This window comes from Schistocerca nitens, chromosome 11 (genome assembly GCF_023898315.1).
Source record: "Schistocerca nitens isolate TAMUIC-IGC-003100 chromosome 11, iqSchNite1.1, whole genome shotgun sequence".
Lineage (NCBI taxonomy): Eukaryota > Metazoa > Arthropoda > Insecta > Orthoptera > Acrididae > Schistocerca > Schistocerca nitens.
The window spans coordinates 127,526,463-127,547,080 of NC_064624.1; the positions used below are offsets into that span (position 1 = coordinate 127,526,463).

Genomic DNA, 20,618 nt, shown 5'->3' on the forward strand with positions numbered 1-20,618 from the left:
GTAACCAGCTACAATGGGGCGGCCGGAATGATTGGGTTTGTGGATTTTAGGAAGAAGGTAGAAGGTAGGGGTGCGGGGTGTCGGTGGGGTCAGGAGGTTGATGGAGTCAGATGAAAGGCTTTGCAGGGGGCCTAAGGTTCTGAGGATTCCTTGAAGCTCCGCCTGGACATCGGGAATGGGGTTACCTTGGCAAACTTTGTATGTGGTGTTGTCTGAAAGCTGACGCAGTCCCTCAGCCACATACTCCCGACGATCAAGTACCACGGTCGTGGAACCCTTGTCCGCCGGAAGAATGACGATGGACCGGTCAGCCTTCAGATCACGGATAGCCTGGGCTTCAGCAGTGGTGATGTTGGGAGTAGGATTAAGGTTTTTTAAGAAGGATTGAGAGGCAAGGCTGGAAGTCAGAAACTCCTGGAAGGTTTGGAGAGGGTGCTTTTGAGGAAGAGGAGGTGGGTCCCGCTGCGACGGAGGACGGGACTGTTCCAGGCAGGGTTCAATTTGGATGGTGTCTTGGGGAGTTGGATCATTAGGAGTAGGATTAGGATCATTTTTCTTTGTGGCAAAGTGATATTTCCAGCAGAGAGTAAGAGTGTAGGACAGTAAATCTTTGACGAGGGCTGTTTGGTTGAACCTGGGAGTGGGGCTAAAGGTGAGGCCTTTGGATAGGACAGAGGTTTCGGATTGGGAGAGAGGTTTGGAGGAAAGGTTAACTACTGAATTAGGGTGTTGTGGTTCCAGATTGTGTTGATTGGAATTTTGAGGTTTTGGAGGGAGTGGAGATGGAAGTGGGAGATTGAGTAGATGGGAGAGACTGGGTTTGTGTGCAATGAGAGGAGGTTGATGTTTGCTGGAAAGGTTGTGAAGGGTGAGTCAGTTGCCTTTCCGGAGGTGGGAAACCAGGAGATTGGATAGTTTTTTGAGGTGGAGGGTGGCATGCTGTTCTAATTTACGGTTGGCCTGTAGGAGGATGCTCTGAACAGCCGATGTGGATGTGGGAGAGGAAAGATTAAGGACTTTTATTAAGGATAGGAGTTGATGGGTGTGTTCATTGGCTGAGTTGACACGTAAGTGAAGGATTAGGTAGGCGAGGGCAATGGATTGTTCAGTTTGGAACTGGTATAGGGACTGATGGAAAGAAGGGTTGCAGCCAGAGATGGGAACTTTAAGTGTGAGGCCTTTGGGGGTAATGCCAAATGTCAGACAAGCCTGAGAAAATAGAATATGGGAGCGTAATCTGGCTAGGGCGAAGGCATGTTTGTGGAGGGAATGTAAATAAAACTTAATGGGATCGTTGTGGGGGTGTTGTGAGGGTGGCATGGTATTAGAAGGTGGAAAGTGTAACATGAGGCTGAAATGAAAATGAAAATAAAAATATATGGGGAAGGTGAACTGGAAAGTAACTGGAGATCTGGTGTGAAAAAAGGCGAGAAGGTGTTGGTTACAGCTGGGCTATGTTGGACTTGGGTTGGTAGACGACGATGTGCACAAAGGTTAGGTAGTTGTGTTGCCGCCTTTACACGTTAAGGGCGGAGAAATTCGGGAAAATTTCGAAAAAACTGCATGTAATATATTAAAAGGAGTGGTTTTGTGGTGGCAGATTATGAAAATGAGGCTAACAATTGTCTGACGATGAAATAATGACGTTAAAACCTGTGGGAAGCGGATAAAAATTATCAGTGATGTGGGAAAAACGGAAATGGAAATAAAGCGAAAGTTATTAGAACTAGCTGAAATGGTTGTTTAAAAGGTGAAAGGAACTGTTTGTGAACTAGAAATGGTGGATTTTATTGCGGCGGTAGTGTTGAAAGTGGCAAAAAAAAAAAAAAATTATATATATATATATATATATATATATATAAAAAGAAAGATGATGAGACTTACCAAACAAAAGCGCTGGCAGGTCGATAGACACACAAACAAACACAAACATACACACAAAATTCTAGCTTTCGCAACAAACGGTTGCTTCGTCAGGAAAGAGGGAAGGAGAGGGAAAGATGAAAGGAGGTGGGTTTTAAGGGAGAGGGTAAGGAGTCATTCCAATCCCAGGAGCGGAAAGACTTACCTTAGGGGGAAAAAAGGACCTCCCCTAAGGTAAGTCTTTCCGCTCCTGGGATTGGAATGACTCCTTACCCTCTCCCTTAAAACCCACCTCCTTTCATCTTTCCCTCTCCTTCCCTCTTTCCTGACGAAGCAACCGTTTGTTGCGAAAGCTAGAATTTTGTGTGTATGTTTGTGTTTGTTTGTGTGTCTATCGACCTGCCAGCGCTTTTGTTTGGTAAGTCTCATCATCTTTCTTTTTAGATATATTTTTCCACGTGGAATGTTTCCCTCTGTTATATGCATATATATATATATATATATATATATATATATATATATATATATATATATATATATATATATATATTAATAGAGGGAAACATTCCACGTGGGAAAAATATATCTAAAAACAAAGATGATGTGACTTACCAAACGAAAGCGCTGGCACGTCGATAGACACACAAACAAACACAAACATACACACAAAATTCAAGCTTTCGCAACAAACTGTTGCCTCATCAGGAAAGAGGGAAGGAGAGGGAAAGACGAAAGGATGTGGGTTTTAAGGGAGAGGGTAAGGAGTCATTCCAATCCCGGGAGCGGAAAGACTTACCTTAGGGGGAAAAAAGGACAGGTATACACTCGCACACACACACATATCCATCCACACATTACAGACACAAGCAGACATATTTAAAGTTTGGGCAGAGATGTCCTTTTTAAGCTGGCCATTGGACAGGTGGAGGTCAACATCAAGGAAAGTGGCATGGGATTTGGAGTAGGACCAGGTGAATCTGATGGAACCAAAGGAGTTGAGGTTGGAGAGGAAATTCTGGAGTTCTTCTTCACTGTGAGTCCAGATCATGAAGATGTCATCAATAAATCTGTACCAAACTTTGGGTTGGCAGGCCTGGGTAACCAAGAAGGCCTCCTCTAAGCGACCCATGAATAGGTTGGCGTATGAGGGGGCCATCCTGGTACCCATGGCTGTTCCCTTTAATTGTTGGTATGTCTGGCCTTCAAAAGTGAAGAAGTTGTGGGTCAGGATGAAGCTGGCTAAGGTAATGAGGAAAGAGGTTTTAGGTAGGGTGGCAGTTGATCGGCGTGAAAGGAAGTGCTCCATCGCAGCGAGGCCCTGGACGTGCGGGATATTTGTGTATAAGGAAGTGGCATCAATGGTTACAAGGATGGTTTCCGGGGGTAGGGATTCCAGGCGTTCGAGGAAGTGGTTGGTGTCTTTGATGAAGGATGGGAGACTGCATGTAATGGGTTGAAGGTGTTGATCTACGTAGGCAGAGATACGTTCGGTGGGGGCTTGGTAACCAGCTACAATGGGGCGGCCAGGATGACTGGGTTTGTGAATTTTAGGAAGAAGGTAGAAGGTAGGGGTGCGGGGTGTCGGTGGGGTCAGGAGGTTGATGGAGTCAGGTGAAAGGTTTTGTAGGGGGCCTAAGGTTCTGGGGATTCCTTGAAGCTCTGCCTGGACATCAGGAATGGGATTACCTTGGCAAACTTTGTATGTGGTGTTGTCTGAAAGCTGACGCAGTCCCTCAGCCACATACTCCCGACGATCAAGTACCACGGTCGTGGAACCCTTGTCCGCCGGAAGGATGACGATGGACCGGTCAGCCTTCAGATCACGGATAGCCTGGGCTTCAGCAGTGGTGATGTTGGGAGTAGGATTAAGGTTTTTTAAGAAGGACTGAGAGGCAAGGCTGGAAGTCAGAAATTCCTGGAAGGTTTGGAGAGGGTGATTTTGAGGAAGAGGAGGTGGGTCCCGCTGTGACGGAGGACGGAACTGTTCCAGGCAGGGTTCAATTTGGATAGTGTCTTGGGGAGTTGGATCATTAGGAGTAGGATTAGGATCATTTTTCTTCGTGGCAAAGTGATACTTCCAGCAGAGAGTACGAGTGTAGGACAGTAAATCTTTGACGAGGGCTGTTTGGTTGAATCTGGGAGTGGGGCTGAAGGTGAGGCCTTTGGATAGGACAGAGGTTTCGGATTGGGAGAGAGGTTTGGAGGAAAGGTTAACTACTGAATTAGGGTGTTGTGGTTCCAGATTGTGTTGATTGGAATTTTGAGGTTTTGGAGGGAGTGGAGCTGGAAGTGGGAGGTTGAGTAGATGGGAGAGACTGGGTTTGTGTGCAATGAGAGGAGGTTGATGTTTGCTGGAAAGGTTGTGAAGGGTGAGTGAGTTGCCTTTCCGGAGGTGGGAAATCAGGAGATTGGATAGTTTTTTGAGGTGAAGGGTGGCATGTTGTTCTAATTTGCGGTTGGCCTGTAGGAGGATGCTCTGAACAGCCGGTGTGGAAGTGGGAGAGGAAAGATTGAGGACTTTTATTAAGGATAGGAGTTGAAAGGTGTGTTCATTGGCTGAGTTGATGTGTAGGTGAAGGATTAGGTGGGTGAGGGCAATGGATTGTTCAGTTTGGAACTGGTATAAGGACTGATGGAAAGAAGGGTTGCAGCCAGAGATGGGAACTTTAAGTGTGAGGCCTTTGGGGGTAATGCCAAATGTCAGACAAGCCTGAGAAAATAAAATATGCGAGCGTAATCTGGCTAGGGTGAAGGCATGTTTGCGGAGGGAATGTAAATAAAACTTAATGGGGTCGTTGTGGGGGTGTTGTGAGGGTGCCATGGTATTAGAAGGTGGAAAGTGTAACATGAGGTTGAGATGAAAATGAAAATAACTGGAGAAAGTAACTGGAGATCTGTTGTGAAAAAAGGCGAAAAAGTGTTGGTTAAAGTTGGGCTATGTTGATCCTGTGGTGAATAGAGAACGATGTGCACATAGGTTAGGTGGTTGTGTTGCCGCCAAAACACGTTAAAGGATGGAGAGATTCGGGAAAATTTCGAAAAAACGGCGTGTAAATGTGTTAAAAGAGTGGTTTTGTGGTGGCAGATTATGAAAATGAGGCTAACAATAGTCTGGCGAAGAAATAATGACGTGAAAACCTGTGGGAAGCGGCTAAAAATTATCAGTGATGTGGGAAGAACGGAAATGGAAATAAAGCGAAAGTTATCAGAACTAGAGAGGTTGTTTAATAGCTGAAATGAACTGTTTGTGGACTAGAAACGGTGGATTTCATAGCTGCGGTAGTGTTGAAAGCGGAAAAAAATTTTTGGTTATGCTTTGGAAGTGGGTGACGTATTATTGAGTCTATATAGGCGGGATAAAATTGTATAGTAGATTACGGTAAAAAGGAGAAGGTGAATACAAAGTGAAACTACTGGCACAAACAAAAAGAGAAAGTAAGATGACAGAAAAGATTTCGAAATACAACAGTGACAATAACAAACGTAATTGTTGGGTTCAAATTAATGATATAAATTAATAGAGGGAAACATTCCACGTGGGAAAAATATATCTAAAAACAAAGATGATGTGACTTACCAAACGAAAGCGCTGGCACGTCGATAGACACACAAACAAACACAAACGCACACACAAAATTCAAGCTTTCGCAACAAACTGTAGCCTCATCAGGAAAGAGGGAAGGAGAGGGAAAGACGAGAGGATGAGGGTTTTAAGGGAGAGGGTAAGGAGTCATTCCAATCACGGGAGTGGAAAGACTTACCTTAGGGGGAAAAAAGGACGGGTATACACTCACACACACACACACATATCCATCCACACATATCACGCCAACCACCTGCCACCCTACCTAAAACCTCTTTCCTCATCACCTTAGCCAGCTTCATCCTGACCCACAACTTCTTCACTTTTGAAGGCCAGACATACCAACAATTAAAGGGAACAGCCATGGGTACCAGGATGGCCCCCTCGTACGCCAACCTATTCATGGGTCGCTTAGAGGAAGCCTTCTTGGTTACCCAGGCCTGCCAACCCAAAGTTTGGTACAGATTTATTGATGACATCTTAATGATCTGGACTCACAGTGAAGAAGAACTCCAGAATTTCCTCTCCAACCTCAACTCCTTTGGTTCCATCAGATTCACCTGGTCCTACTCCAAATCCCATGCCACTTTCCTTGACGTTGACCTCCACCTGTCCAATGGCCAACTTCACACGTCCGTCCACATCAAACCCACCAACAAGCAACAGTACCTCCATTACGACAGCTGCCACCCATTCCACATCAAACGGTCCCTTCCCTACAGCCTAGGTCTTCGTGGCAAACGAATCTGCTCCAGTCCGGAATCCCTGAACCATTACACCAACAACCTGACAACAGCTTTCGCATCTCGCGACTACCCTCCCGACCTGGTACAGAAGCAAATAACCAGAGCCACTTCCTCATCCCCTCGAACCCAGAATCCCCCACAGAAGAACCACAAAAGTGCCCCACTTGTGACAGGATACTTTCCAGGACTGGACCAGACTCTGAATGTGGCTCTCCAGCAGGGATACGACTTCCTCAAATCCTGCCCTGAAATGAGATCCATCCTTCATGAAATCCTCCCCACTCCACCAAGAGTGTCTTTCCGCCGTCCACCTAACCTTCGTAACCTGTTAGTTCATCCCTATGAAATCCCCAAACCACCTTCCCTACCCTCTGGCTCCTATCCTTGTAACCGCCCCCGGTGTAAAACCTGTCCCATGCACCCTCCCACCACCACCTACTCCAGTCCTGTAACCCGGAAGGTGTACACGATCAAAGGCAGAGCCACATGTGAAAGCACGCACGTGATTTACCAACTGACCTGCCTACACTGTGATGCATTCTATGTGGGAATGACCAGCAACAAACTGTCCCTTCGCATGAATGGACACAGGCAGACAGTGTTTGTTGGTAATGAGGATCACCCTGTGGCTAAACATGCCTTGGTGCACGGCCATCACATCTTGGCACAGTGTTACACCGTCCGGGTTATCTGGATACTTCCCACCAACAACAATCTATCCGAACTCCAGAGATGGGAACTTGCTCTTCAATATATCCTCTCTTCCCATTACCCACCAGGCCTCAATCTCCGCTAATTTCAAGTTGCCGCCACTCATACCTCACTTGTCATTCAACATCATCTTTGCCTCTTCACTTCCGCCTCAACTGACATCTTTGCCCAAACTCTTTGTCTTTAAATATGTCTGCTTGTGTCTGTATATGTGTGGATGGATATGTGTGTGTGTGCGCGAGTGTATACCCGTCCTTTTTTCCCCCTAAGGTAAGTCACATCATCTTTGTTTTTAGATATAAATTATTTAACAGTTACATTGCAGACCCATACACATTCCCTGATACACTTACACATGGAATAACTTATCTGAAACCTAAAGATCAAGCAGACACACCAAACCCAGCTAAATATCGCCCCATAACATGCCTACCAACAATATACAAAATATTAACTTCAGTCATTACACAGAAATTAATGACACATACAACACAGAACAAAATTATAAATGAAGAACAAAAAGGCTGTTGCAAAGGAGCACGAGGATGTAAAGAGCAACTGATAATAGATGCAGAGGTGACATATCAAGCTAAAACTAAATGAAGGTCGCTACACTACGCATACATTGATTACCAAAAAGCTTTTGATAGTGTACCCCACTCATGGTTACTACAAATATTGGAAATATACGAAGTAGATCCTAAATTGATACAGTTCCTAAACATAATAATGAAAAATTGGAAAACCACACTTAATATCCAAACAAATTCAAATAATATCACATCACAGCCAATACAGATTAAGTGTGGAATATACCAAGGAGACTCATTAAGTCCTTTCTGGTTCTGCCTTGCTCTGAACCCACTATCTAACATGCTAAATAATACAAATTATGGATACAATATTACTGGAACATACCCACACAAAATCACACATTTGCCATACATGGATGATCTAAAACTACTGGCAGCAACAAATCAACAACTCAACCAATTACTAAAGATAACAGAAGTATTCAGCAATGATATAAATATGGCTTCTGGAACAGACAAATGTAAGAAAAATAGCATAGTCATGGGAAAACACACTAAACAAGAAGATTACATATTGGATAACCACAGTGACTGCATAGAAGCGATGGAAAAAACAGGTGCCTATAAATATCTAGGATACAGACAAAAAATAGGAATAGATAATACAAATATTAAAGAAGAACTAAAAGAAAAATATAGACAAAGACTAACAAAAATACTGAAAACAGAATTGACAGCAAGAAACAAGACAAAAGCTATAAATACTTATGCTATACCAATATTGACCTACTCATTTGGAGTAGTGAAATGGAGTAACACAGACCTAGAAGCACTCAATACACTTACACGATCACAATGCCACAAATATAGAATACATCACATACATTCAGCAAACAGAAAGATTCACATTAAGCAGAAAGGAAGGAGGAAGGGGATTTATCGACATAAAAAACCTACATTATGGACAGGTAGACAATTTAAGAAAATTCTTTATGGAACGAGCAGAAATCAGCAAAATACACAAAGCAATCACTCATATAAATACATCTGCTGCACCACTGCAATTTCATAACCACTTCTACAACCCTTTAGATCACATAACATCAACAGATACGAAGAAAGTAAATTGGAAAAAGAAAACACTACATGGCAAGCACCCGTATCATCTAACACAGCCACACATCGATCAAGACGCATCCGACACATGGCTAAGAAACGGCAATATATACAGTGAGACGGAAGGATTCATGATTGCAATACAGGATCAAACAATAAACTCCAGGTATTACAGCAAGCATATTATTAAAGATCCCAATACCACAACAGATAAATGCAGACTTTGCAAACAACAAATAGAAACAGTAGATCACATCACAAGCGGATGTACAATACTAGCAAATACAGAATACCCCAGAAGACATGACAATGTTGCAAAAATAATTCATCAACAGCTTGCCTTACAACATAAACTTATAAAACAACACGTTCCTACATACAAGTATGCACCACAAAATGTACAGGAGAATGATGAATACAAATTATACTGGAACAGAACCATTATAACATATAAAACAACGCCACATAACAAACCTGACATCATACTCACCAATAAAAAGAAGAAATTAACACAACTAATCGAAATATCCATACCCGATACAACAAATATACAAAAGAAAACAGGAGAAAAAATTGAAAAATACATCCAACTGGCTGAGGAAGTCAAGGACATGTGGCATCAGGATAAAGTTGACATCATACCAATTATAGTATCAACTACAGGAGTCATACCACACAATATCCACCAGTACATCAATGCAATACAGCTACATCCAAACACATATATACAACTACAGAAATCCGTAATTATTGATACATGTTCAATTACCCGAAAGTTCCTAAACGCAATGTAACATATACCGTACAGTTAAAAGGAAGTCACACTTGATCAAGGTCCGCGTCACTTTCGATTTTTAACCAGACATAACGTCTGAGAAAGGAAAGAAGTAAATAATAATAATAATAATAATAATAATGATTGTTCAAGAAAATTCTCAGAAACACTATAGTCCCAGCTACCCTACCTCCAATATGCGCCACTCAGATGGCCGTGTTTTGGCGTGAATCCCATCTTCCTCTACAGCTGCATTCTGAGGCTCCTGTAACAGAACCCACACCTTAATGGATTGACCAAGGAGAGGCAATGCACCCACATACCTTTCAACAATGAGGAGACCAACCTGAGCTTCATTCCAGTCGTCATCCTTCACATCATCTTCAACCCATTCCTGTTTGACAGCCACAAACTCAAACATCTGCAACACAAATAAATTGTTACTTATTTATTAATACATTTATTTCATGTAGCAAGGTAGGTACCTTATCACCCTCTCTTCCATCTAACTAGACACACTTAGCAAGTCAACATTACAATATGTATGGTACAAGTGCAGTATACACTGATAAGCCACTACCCACCATGACACTGGATTCCATGAGGTGGTGGTGGTGTGGGCACTTGAAGTAACAAAAATATGTAAGCAAACTAGACATGGGTGGGGGATCACCCTAGTTAAGATATGGGCGGCAAATGGGGAAATCCACCGAGATAAGCGGTTTTGAAAAAGGGCAGCTTATTATTACACAGAGCCTGTGAACGAATATCTTGAAAATGACAAAGGTGGTCGAATGTTCACGTGCTACTGTCGTGGACATCAACAGAAAGAGGTAGGACAGTGAAACTACTACTTGGCGCTAAATGGTTGACCGTCCACGACTCTTCGAAGGGTTCAGAGGCTTGTCTGCTCTGAAAAGTAGGATGGGTGGTGATCTGTGGTAGACCATGACCCAACAGCATCTTCAATTAAAATTGCATTGGGCACAGGACCATCAGGATTCAACTGTTGATCAATGGAAACATGTCAGCTCTTAGCACGAATCACAGTTTTGCTACACTGGTTTGATAGTCGTCTCCACAGGCCACGGATGCAGGCTCGTAGGAGGAGTATTATGCTACGGGACACATCCTCCTGTGCTTCCATGGAACCTGTGGTAGTAATCGAAGACATGCTAACAGCTAACAAGAAGGTGGAATATGTGCTTTTGGACATGTCCGAAAGAACAGATACCATCGGTGACCGTGCATCTTGTTAGGATGAAATTACAATGAAATGAATACCCCTAGCTGCATACGGGCATTGATATAAGTCAACGGGGACAGTTGAAAATGTGTGCCCTGACCGGGACTCGAACCCGGGATCTCCTGCTTACATGGCAGACGCTCTATCCTTCTGAGCCACCGAGGACACAGAGGACAGTGCGACTGCAGGGACTTACGTCTGGCATGCCACCTGTGAGACCTACTTTCCCAACTTATTTGATGCTTCCAAAACAGTCGACTCACAAAAAGTGATGATCTGGTGCAGTGTGTGGGGTATCAAAGTCGTTTGACCTTTTTTTATTGATGGCACGTTAACGGCCAACGGTTATCTGAGGTTATTGGCTTCCCTCGTTGTTAACGGAGGACAGGACATTTCCGGAATTCTCCTAGCATGATGGAACCCCACCACATTATGGGCACAATGTGCGAGCATACCTGGATGTGCAGTTCCCTCAAAAGTGCATTGGTCGTAGGGGTGCTGTGGAGTGGCCACCACATTCACCAGATTTGACTCCTTTGGATTTTTATCTTTGGGGTCATGTCAAAGCAATGGTTTATTATGTGAAAATACGAGATTTGCATCACCTAAAGCAGCACTTTGGTCAAATTCACCCAGATGTGTTGGTCAAAGGTCATCAGGACTGGGTTCGGAGGATAGCATTAACAATCCAACATAATGGACAACATATCGAGCCATTCCTATGACTGTTGGTCATCTCTCGGGACTCTGTAACATTGGCGTAATGTCTCTTCGGCACATAACACACATGCTGCCGACCATCCCACCGCTGCCACATGTAACTGGCTATAACCCAAGAATGAATAAAGCTATGTTTAAAATAACAACGGAATTGTTTTGCTGGTGAGATTCTCTATCTGTTTGATATGTCACACGGACACATTCCCATTTGAAATTTTGGAGTTGAATCCAAGATGGCGGCTTTCAAGATGGCCGCCATGTTGGTGGCATAGCCTATAACGTTTCCCCCTTCCCGTTCCTCGTGTGTATGGACCCTGTTTCCTTGTCTGCTACTCCATTTGAATTTTATGAGGGCGTTTCCGGACTTTTGGACCACCCTGTATATAGTTAAGGCTCACTGGTCATTTGACCATCTGCTTCTGTGCAGATGCATAAACAGTGCCCGAACTCCCACGGGAATCGGTAGTAACGCTGCGAGTAATGAGTATGATGGGCAGGGGCACTATGAATATGGTGCGGGACAATAAGTTGCGAATGTGGGTCTCACGGGAGGCGTGCCAGAGATAAGTCCCTGCAGTCGCACCATCCTCTGGGTTCTCGGTGGTTCAAATGGATAGAACATCTGCCATGTAAGCAGGAGATCCCGGGTTCGAGTCCCGGTTGGGGCACACATTTTCAACTGTCCCCGTTGACTTATATCAAATGCCTATATGCAGCTAAGGGTATTCATTTTATTGTAACATGCTAACAGCTGTAAACCACCTGTATCCCTTCATGACTGACGTCTTTCCCAGTCACAATGTCATCTTTCAGCTGTATAATTGTCCGTGTCTCGGAGCCAGAACTGTTCTACAGTAGTTTGAGGAGTATTATAGTGAACTGACACTAAAGTCTCAGTGAACAAATTCGCCTGATATAAATCCTATTGAACCCATCTAGGTCACCATTGGGCACAATCACTGCACACACAAACGGCGGTTCATTATTTATATGAATTACATGACCTACATACCTCCACAAACCAACTGACAAACTGTCGGGTCCCTGATACGCAGAATTAGTGAGGTATTTCATTCCGAAAATGGACAAACAAGCAATTAAGCTGGTGGTTAATCAGTGTATAGTGGTCACAACAAGAATAATTAGTCGACACGAAGAAAAGGAGGCAGTGGTTGAGAAGAAAGTGAGACAGCCTATCCCCAATTTTATTCAATCTGTACCCTGAGCAGCAGTATAGGCAACCGAGGAGAAAGTTGGGAAGAAAATTAAATTTCAGGGAGAAGAACTGCAAACCTTCAAGCTTCCCAGTGACTTTGAGCTTCTGTCAGAGAATGAGGATCTTGAAAAGAAGGTTACATTATGAGATGAATAATTAAAAAACTAAAACAAGGGTGATGGAAAGCAGTTAAATTACATCAGATAACACTATAACACAGCGAAAATTAGATTAGGAAATAAGATACTAAAAATACTTCATGAATTCTGTTATTTGAGTAGCAAAGTAACCGATGATAGAAGTAGACATGATATCAACATAAAAAACAGCACTACTGTAAAAGACAAATCTGTAAACATTGATTATAAACATAAATGTGGGAAAACCTTTTCAGAAGATATCAGTCTGGATTGTAGCCTTGCACAGGAGTGAAATGTCGATGATAAAAAGATCAGACAAGAAAGGAATAGAACCTTTTGAGAAGTGGGTCTACAAAAGAATACTGAAGAGTGCATCTATACTGTATTTACCCAATTATACAGTGAGGTTCTTCCCAAATTTGTCATTCGAAAAATATGGGCTCGTCTTATATTCACAAATTAAACTAGTGCTGTTCAGGTCAATGTTTTTAATTTGTGTAATAGACCAATAGAGAGGTTGTCTTACATTTATAGAGGAAGTTTCGTACAAATTTATTTTGAAGAATTCCAAATAAAGGGCTTGGCAAACAATACTTACATTCGAACAGACTCGAGATTATACGATAAGCCGAAGTGCTCGATACGGTATCGATCTCGCTCAATCAATTACGTGGCATTTGATTCACATTGCTAGTGCAAGCGAGGTGCAAGAAACTGTCACCCAACCGCTACAACAATCTAATGCTCTGCTTAAAAATTGACAGTTCTGTGAAACACAAAATTCTATCAACTTACAAGCTTTTGTTGTATATGAGCAGGTTTGAAATATAAGTCTGGATATAGACTATGTGATCAAAAGTATCCAGACACCCCAAAAAACATGCATTTTTCATATTAGGTGCATTGTGCTGCCACCTACTGCCAGGTACTTCATATCAGCGACCTCAGTAGTCATTAGACATCGTGAGAGAGCAGAATGGGGCGCTCCGCGCAACTCATGGACTTCGAACGTGGTCAGGTGATTGGGTGTTAGTTTTGTCACACGTCTGTACGTGAGATTTCCACATTCCTAAACATCCCTAGGTCCACTTTTTCCAATGTGCTAGTAAAGTACAAACGTGAGAGGACACGTACAGCACAAAAGCGTACAGTCCGACCTCATCTGTTGACTGACAGAGACCGCCGACAGCTGAAGAGGGTCGTAATGTGTCACAGGCAGACATCTATCCAGACCATCACACAGGAATTCCAAACTGCATCAGGATCCACTGCAAGTACTATGACAGATACGTGGGAGGTGAGAAAACTTGGATTTCATGGTCGAGCGGTTGCTCATAAGCCACACATCATGGCGGTAAATGCCAAACAACGCCTCACTTGGTGTAAGGAGCGTAAACATTGGACGATCGAACAGTGGAAAAACGTGTGGTGTGACGAATCACAATACACAGTGTGGCGACCCAATGGCAGGGTGTGGGTATGGCAACAGCCTGGTGAACGTCATCTGCCAGTGTGTGTAGTGCCAACAGTAAAATTCAGAGGTGGTGGCGTTATGGTGTGATCGTGTTTCTCATGGAAGGGGCTTGCATCCCTTGTTGATTTGCGTGACAATATCACAGCACAAGCATACTTTGATGTTTTAAGCACCTTGTTGCTTCCAACTGTTGAAGAGCAACTCGGGGATGGCGATTGCGTCTTTCAACACAATTGGGCATCTGTTCACAATGCTCGGCCTGTGGCAGAGTGGTTACATGACAATAACATCCCTATAATGGATTGGCCTGCACAGATTCCTGACCTAAATCCTATTGAACACCTTTGGGATGTTTTGGAACGCAGACTTCGTGCCAGGCCTTACCGACTGACATCGATACCTCTCCTCAGTGCAGCACTCTGTGAAGAATGGGCTGCCATTCCCCAAGAAACCTTACAGCACCCGACTGAACATATGCCAGCAAGAGTGGAAGCTGTCATCAAGGCTAAGGACGGGCCAACATCATATTGAAATCCAGCATTACCGATGGAGGACACCACGAACTTGTACATCATTTTCAGCCAAGTGTCTGGATACTTTTGATCACATAGTGTATGTTTTAATACCATGTACCTTCATTTACTTTTTAAGTAAAGGTAACATTCAAGGCCAAAAATTTAGTCTTTCAAAAACCTTTACATGACTCTGAATCAATGACAATATTTCATTTGGTAATGAGAAACTAATGATTTACCAGGTGCATTACTAATGTGAATTTTGCCGCTATTCAAGAATACCGAAAAAACTGGTACAGCTGTTACTCAGCTTTAGAACAAAGTGGTGACATACCGATGAAATGAGAAAGAAAATTAAATGTCTAGAAATGGAGTAAATCCAATTAAACTGGCTGCAATTGTTATGGCAAGAATACATTACAGCAGAAGCACCCATATGAGGATAATCCCAACAGACATGACCAGATCGTGGGACAAGCAAAAGTTCGACAACTGGCCTGAATCGTAACTGCAATGTCTTATATATGTATTACTTGCCGTAGTTACATATGACCTGCACCCTAGAAGATACTGCCATCCACGTTTCATTGTTGCTCAAGCACAGCCCTACGGAAAGTTGCAGGAAGAACAGTGACCCCATTTGGCTGTGAACTACAATGAGTGCAGGAAGGGAAGTGTTGAGCAGGCAGCAAATTTTGTCGTACTGCCGACTGGGGGAATTTATACAGCGTGATTTGGCTTTTTACGAAAATCTGCCATCTTTACATTGCTGTTTTCCTGAATTCTTTTGTGCTCTGAATCGACCTGATATTAAAACTGGACAAATACTCAACTTCTGCAGGAGATTGCTTAGTCTGGATTGGTCCCAGTGACGTTCTTACATGTTTCCGGCAGCAATGTTGCCAATGTTCACCACCAGACATGATTAGAGACATATCATCCACTGGTTTTACACAAACAATGACAGAATGGTTGACAGACGATAGGTTTGGAAGCAAGACACTGCAACATTCTCACGTCCATACAGAAGCGAAATCTGCTGTGTAACTTACTGATGTGTTTCATACTGAGAGTCTTGCGTATACCAGAGCTAACCTTCAAAACGGGAAGTTGTGCATCAATAAGTATGATGAGACCAAACATCATTTCATTCTGTGTTGTGTATTCTCTTTCCCAAATGTTCATCAGTTTCACTAATAGGAGGATGACCAAAGAAAATAAATGAAACAATGGAAAATCCAGGATGGAATAATGACAATATTATCAAAAGGATGGATTAATGTCAATATTATGAAAAGGATAGTTCCTACTCACCATATAGTGGATATGCTGAGTCGCAGATAGGCACAACAAGAAACTTTAGTTTTTTTGTTGTGTATCTGTGACTCAGCATCTCTGCTATACGGTGAGTAGCAACTACCCTTTTCACGAGACTGTCATCATTCCATCCTGGATTTCCACAGTTTGAAGAGGACAGACTGCTGCTTGTTATACAGGGTGTCCCATTTATCTTGACCACGCTAAATAACTGTTTGTCCACATACAAATTACAAAATGTTTCAAGCAAATGTTCTTTAGCCATCAGGGGTACACCAATCAGCAAGATCGCCTTCGTTGTAGCTTTGTTTTTTTTTTTACAAAGATATGAACAGCGGTATGACTTTTTTAAATGACACCCTGTATTTTTTATTCGGTAATTCATTTCCTCTCCTGAAGACCTACTTAAATATGTATCACAGTGTACCATTCACTGAAACACAACATTATTAATTACATAACACAACATTGACATTGACACTCCCAGCACTTAGTGCAGGCACTCGGGGTAATGGAAGACATCCACGTGCTGACGTTCACAGAGCACAAGTGTAAACATAAGTAGAATGTGCAACCATCATTCCATAAACCATCATCAGTTGAAGAGTTGTGCGAGTAGAATGTACACCAACGAAGAGAAGGTAGAAATGCTACATATCTATGGGGAATGCAAGTTAGCAGAACAGTAATTGCAATACTGTATTCTTATGTATGGGTACATTTAGTACAGTAGTTCAGTCCTTTTTAATGCTGTTGTGTAGAGTAGGCATACAGTAAAGGCTGTCCTCCTTACAAACTGCATCGACATAACGTTTCTTTTATTGTTGTTGAAGGTAGGCAAAATGCTATGCAGGCAGCAGAAGTGTACAGATAGCAATATCCTGACAAGAAGCCACCGTCCCAATGGATATTTTCTCATCTTGCTGCGACGCTTCAGGAAATGGGAAGTTTCAACCCACGACAACGCAACCGTTGCAGCACTCGCACAGACGAAGCTGCCGAAGTTACTGTTCTCGCTTCCATTTCTATGAATCAACATGTGAGCGCACGACAGCTTGAAAACGAAATAGACATTCCTAAAACCAGTATACATCGTATTCTTACACGTCACCGGTTTCATCCTCACCATGTACGCCTACATCAAGAATTGCACGGGAATTATTTCCAGAATCATGTACAGTTCTGTAAGGGGGCACAGCAGCAAATCCTCGCCAACCTGAACTACTTCTCCAATGTTCTATTTACCGATGAATGTTATTTCTCAAACAAAGGACAGGTAAATACAAGGAACATGCATTATTGGTCCGGCGACAACCCACGATGGCTTAGACAGGTAGAACATCAGCGTCAATGGAGAGTTAACGTCTGCTGTGGGATGCTTGGTACTACAATTATTGGCCCTTATTTCATCAATGGTAGTCTAAATGGCACAGTGTATGCCAACTTCCTCAGATGAATTCTTCCTCCTCTTCTGGATGAAGTGCTGCTAAGAACTAGAATGCTTATGTGGTATCAAAATGATGGATGTCCAGCACATAATGCCTTGCGTGCACGTTGTGTTCTGAACCGAAGGTATCCTGCCAGATGGAATGGTCAAGGACAAGCAGTTACTTGGTCTGTTAGGTCTCCTGATTTAAATCCTCTGGACTTTTTTTATCTGGGGATGAATTAAATCACATTGTCTACAGCAATATTCCAACCCAGAGAACATGCAGGAATGTATTGTGCTTGCGTGTAACTCTCTTCAGCAGGCAACACTGGGAGCAGTAAATAATTCTTTCATTCTATGAGTGCACCAGTGTATCGGTGTTCAGGGTCACCACTTTGAGCACCTTTGAATGTTCTACTCCTGAGCAGTGGTACAGGAGAGTCAAAGTCAATTTTGTGTTACGTTTTTACTTGGTTTTCATTTGTTTTTTGACAACTCCAGCAAGTGGATGAGTTTGTGATCCCGGGCTCAAAGTCAGTGTTGTATTATGTAATTAATAATGTTGTGTTTCAGTGAATGGTACACCGTGATACATTTTTGGGTAGGTCTTTAGGAGAGGAAATGAATTACTGAATAAAAAATGCAGGGTGCCATTTAAAAAGGGCATACCACTGTTCATATCTCTGTAAAAAACAAAGCTACAATGAAGGCAATCATGCTGATTGATGCCCCCCCCCCCCCCTCCTCCGCCCGACAGCTAAAGAACATTTGCTTGAAACATTCTGTAATTTGCATCTGGACAAACAGTTATTTAGGCTGGTCAAGATAAATGGGATACCCTGTATAGACGAGATACAAGTCACAGAGAGGCACAACATAGACTGCTACTCACTATACAGGGGAGGTACAGTGTCACGGAGAGGCACAAAATAAAGAACGCAACTCTTTTTGTTGTGGCTATCTGCAACTCAGTATCTCCTCTATATAGTGAATAGCAATCTACCGCATCCACAGTATTAAAGAAAATAAACTGTGAGACTTTCTACAAGTAGAACAGTGTCACTAAGCTTTCAATGGTTTATAAAATATTCCACTGCTGCACCACCCTGTTTTACGTGTACCAGGTGGGAATTTCGCTCTTTGTTTTGATTGAAAATAAAGTGAACCAAGCGATGATGGTGATCTTCAGTGAAACTTGTTCGTGTGAAATTGGAGAAAAAATAGTGTTTGCTCAATGTAGAACCCTTTCCAGAAACATTTGTTTGAAAAAACAAAGGAACAAAAAGTGAGAAGACAAATAGATAAAGATTTACTCTACACTCGAATGTATAGTGGTTTTGTGCAAGACGCAGGTTACTGGGGATTTGTTCCACAGTCGTATGACGGGAGAGGAGAAGGAGGTGTGGAAAGAGTTGGTACAGTCGAGATGCTGGATGTGTCCGATCTGGTACTGCAGTTGTCAAGTGGTGGTGAGTACCTGATATGTGAGGAGTGGTACTCAGGATACAAGTGACTACAAAATTGCTGATGTAAACAGAGTGCGAGAAAACCATATTGGCTTCTTTCTCTTTCTTTGCCTGGAAGCAGTAACAGGAATGTGGTACTCACCTGAGTTTCTGTCACTTCCGAGACTGGAAATTTAGCAGCACACTTGTTGCGTTCTTTTGCAGCTGTGAAGCATTCGGGCCCCTGCAAAAGACATAACTTGCTGTAATGAAACACAAAAAAAGAGGATGATATGTCACTCTGAAAACTCCAATGTCAAACTAACTTCATCTCCAAATGAGTCACACAGTGGTAAAGTGCAGCAATGCTACTAACAAATACACTTCACATGTCTCACATGCACACGTGAATATCATACAAAGTTTGCAACTGCACTGAGACTTACTCGGTAAAGAGGACACAGATGGGAGATAGACATAGAAGTAACTTTAGGTGTGCCCGAGGGAAGTGTGTTGGAATTCTTGCTGTTCATGTTGTATGTTAATGACCTTGCAGATAATACTAATAGTAATCTCAGACATTTCTCAGACGCTGCACTAATCTATAATGAAGCAGGACCTAGTGTCTGAATAAAGCTGCACAAATATTCAGTCAGTCCAAATAAGATAACCAAGGGATGCAAATACTGTCAACTAGTTTCAATGTTCAGAAATGTAAAACTGTGCACTTCACAAAATGCAAAAGCCTAGTATCCTATGACAACAATATCAATGAGTCACATTTGGAATCTGACAACTTATGTAAACACATAGGTGTACCAATATCTTAGGATGTGAAATCAAAATACACTACGGGATCAAAAGTATCCGGACACCCACAAAAACATACGTTTTTCATATTTGGTGCATTGTGCTGCCACCTACTGCCCGGTACTCCATATCAGCGACCTCAGTAGTCATTAGACATCGTGAGAGAGCAGAGTGGGGCGCTCCGCAGAACTCACGGACTTCGAATGTGTCATACGTCTGTACACAAGATTTCCACACTCCTAAACATCCCTAGGTCCACTGCTTCGAATGTGATAGTGAAGCGGAAACGTGAAGGGAGACTTACAGAACAAAAGCATACAGGCTGACCTCGTCTGTTGACGGGAAGACCTCTGACAGTTGAAGAGGGTCGTAATGTGTAATAGGCAGACATCTATCCAGACCATCACACATAAATTCCAAACTGCATCAGTATCCACTGCAAGTACTATGACAGTTAGGCGGGAGGTGAGAAAACTTGAATTTCACGGTCGAGCGGCTGCACATAAGCCACACATCATGACGGTAAATGCCAAACGACGCTCGCTTGGTGTAAGGAGCGTAAACGTTGGACGATTGAACAGTGGAAGAACTGTTGTGTGGAGTGACGAATCACGGTACACAATGTGGTGACCCGATGGCAGGGTGTGGGTATGGCGAATGCCTGGTGAACGTCACCTGCCAGCGCATCTAGTGCCAACAGTAAAATGCGGAGTTGGTGGTGTTGTCGTGTGGTCGTATTTTTCATGGAGGGGGCTTGCAACCCTTGTTGTTTTGCACGGCACTATCACAGCACAGGCCTACATTGATGTTTGAAGCACCTTTTTGCTTGCCACTGTTGAAGAGCAATTCGTGGATGGCGATTGCGACTTTCAACATGATCGAGTACCTGTTCATAATGCACGGCTTGTGGCGGAGTGGTTACTCGACAATAATATCCCTGTAATGGACTAGCCTGCACAGAGTCTGACCTGAATCCTAT

At 42.9% G+C, this 20,618-nt stretch overlaps 1 protein-coding gene across 5 annotated transcripts in view; it reads right to left on the reverse strand.

Moving 5' to 3' along the window:
- LOC126213302 (zinc finger protein 664-like) overlaps positions 1–20,618 on the reverse strand; it is a 66,184-nt gene that overhangs the window by 35,426 nt on the left and 10,140 nt on the right. For all 5 annotated transcript variants that reach the window (XM_049940979.1, XM_049940980.1, XM_049940978.1 and 2 more), the window contains 3 exons: positions 18,993–19,073; positions 9,674–9,748; positions 9,518–9,592 (listed from right to left, as the gene is read on the reverse strand). In XM_049940979.1, coding sequence (XP_049796936.1) covers positions 9,518–9,592; positions 9,674–9,748; positions 18,993–19,073 — 231 coding nt within the window. The remainder of the gene's footprint in view (positions 1–9,517; positions 9,593–9,673; positions 9,749–18,992; positions 19,074–20,618) is intronic.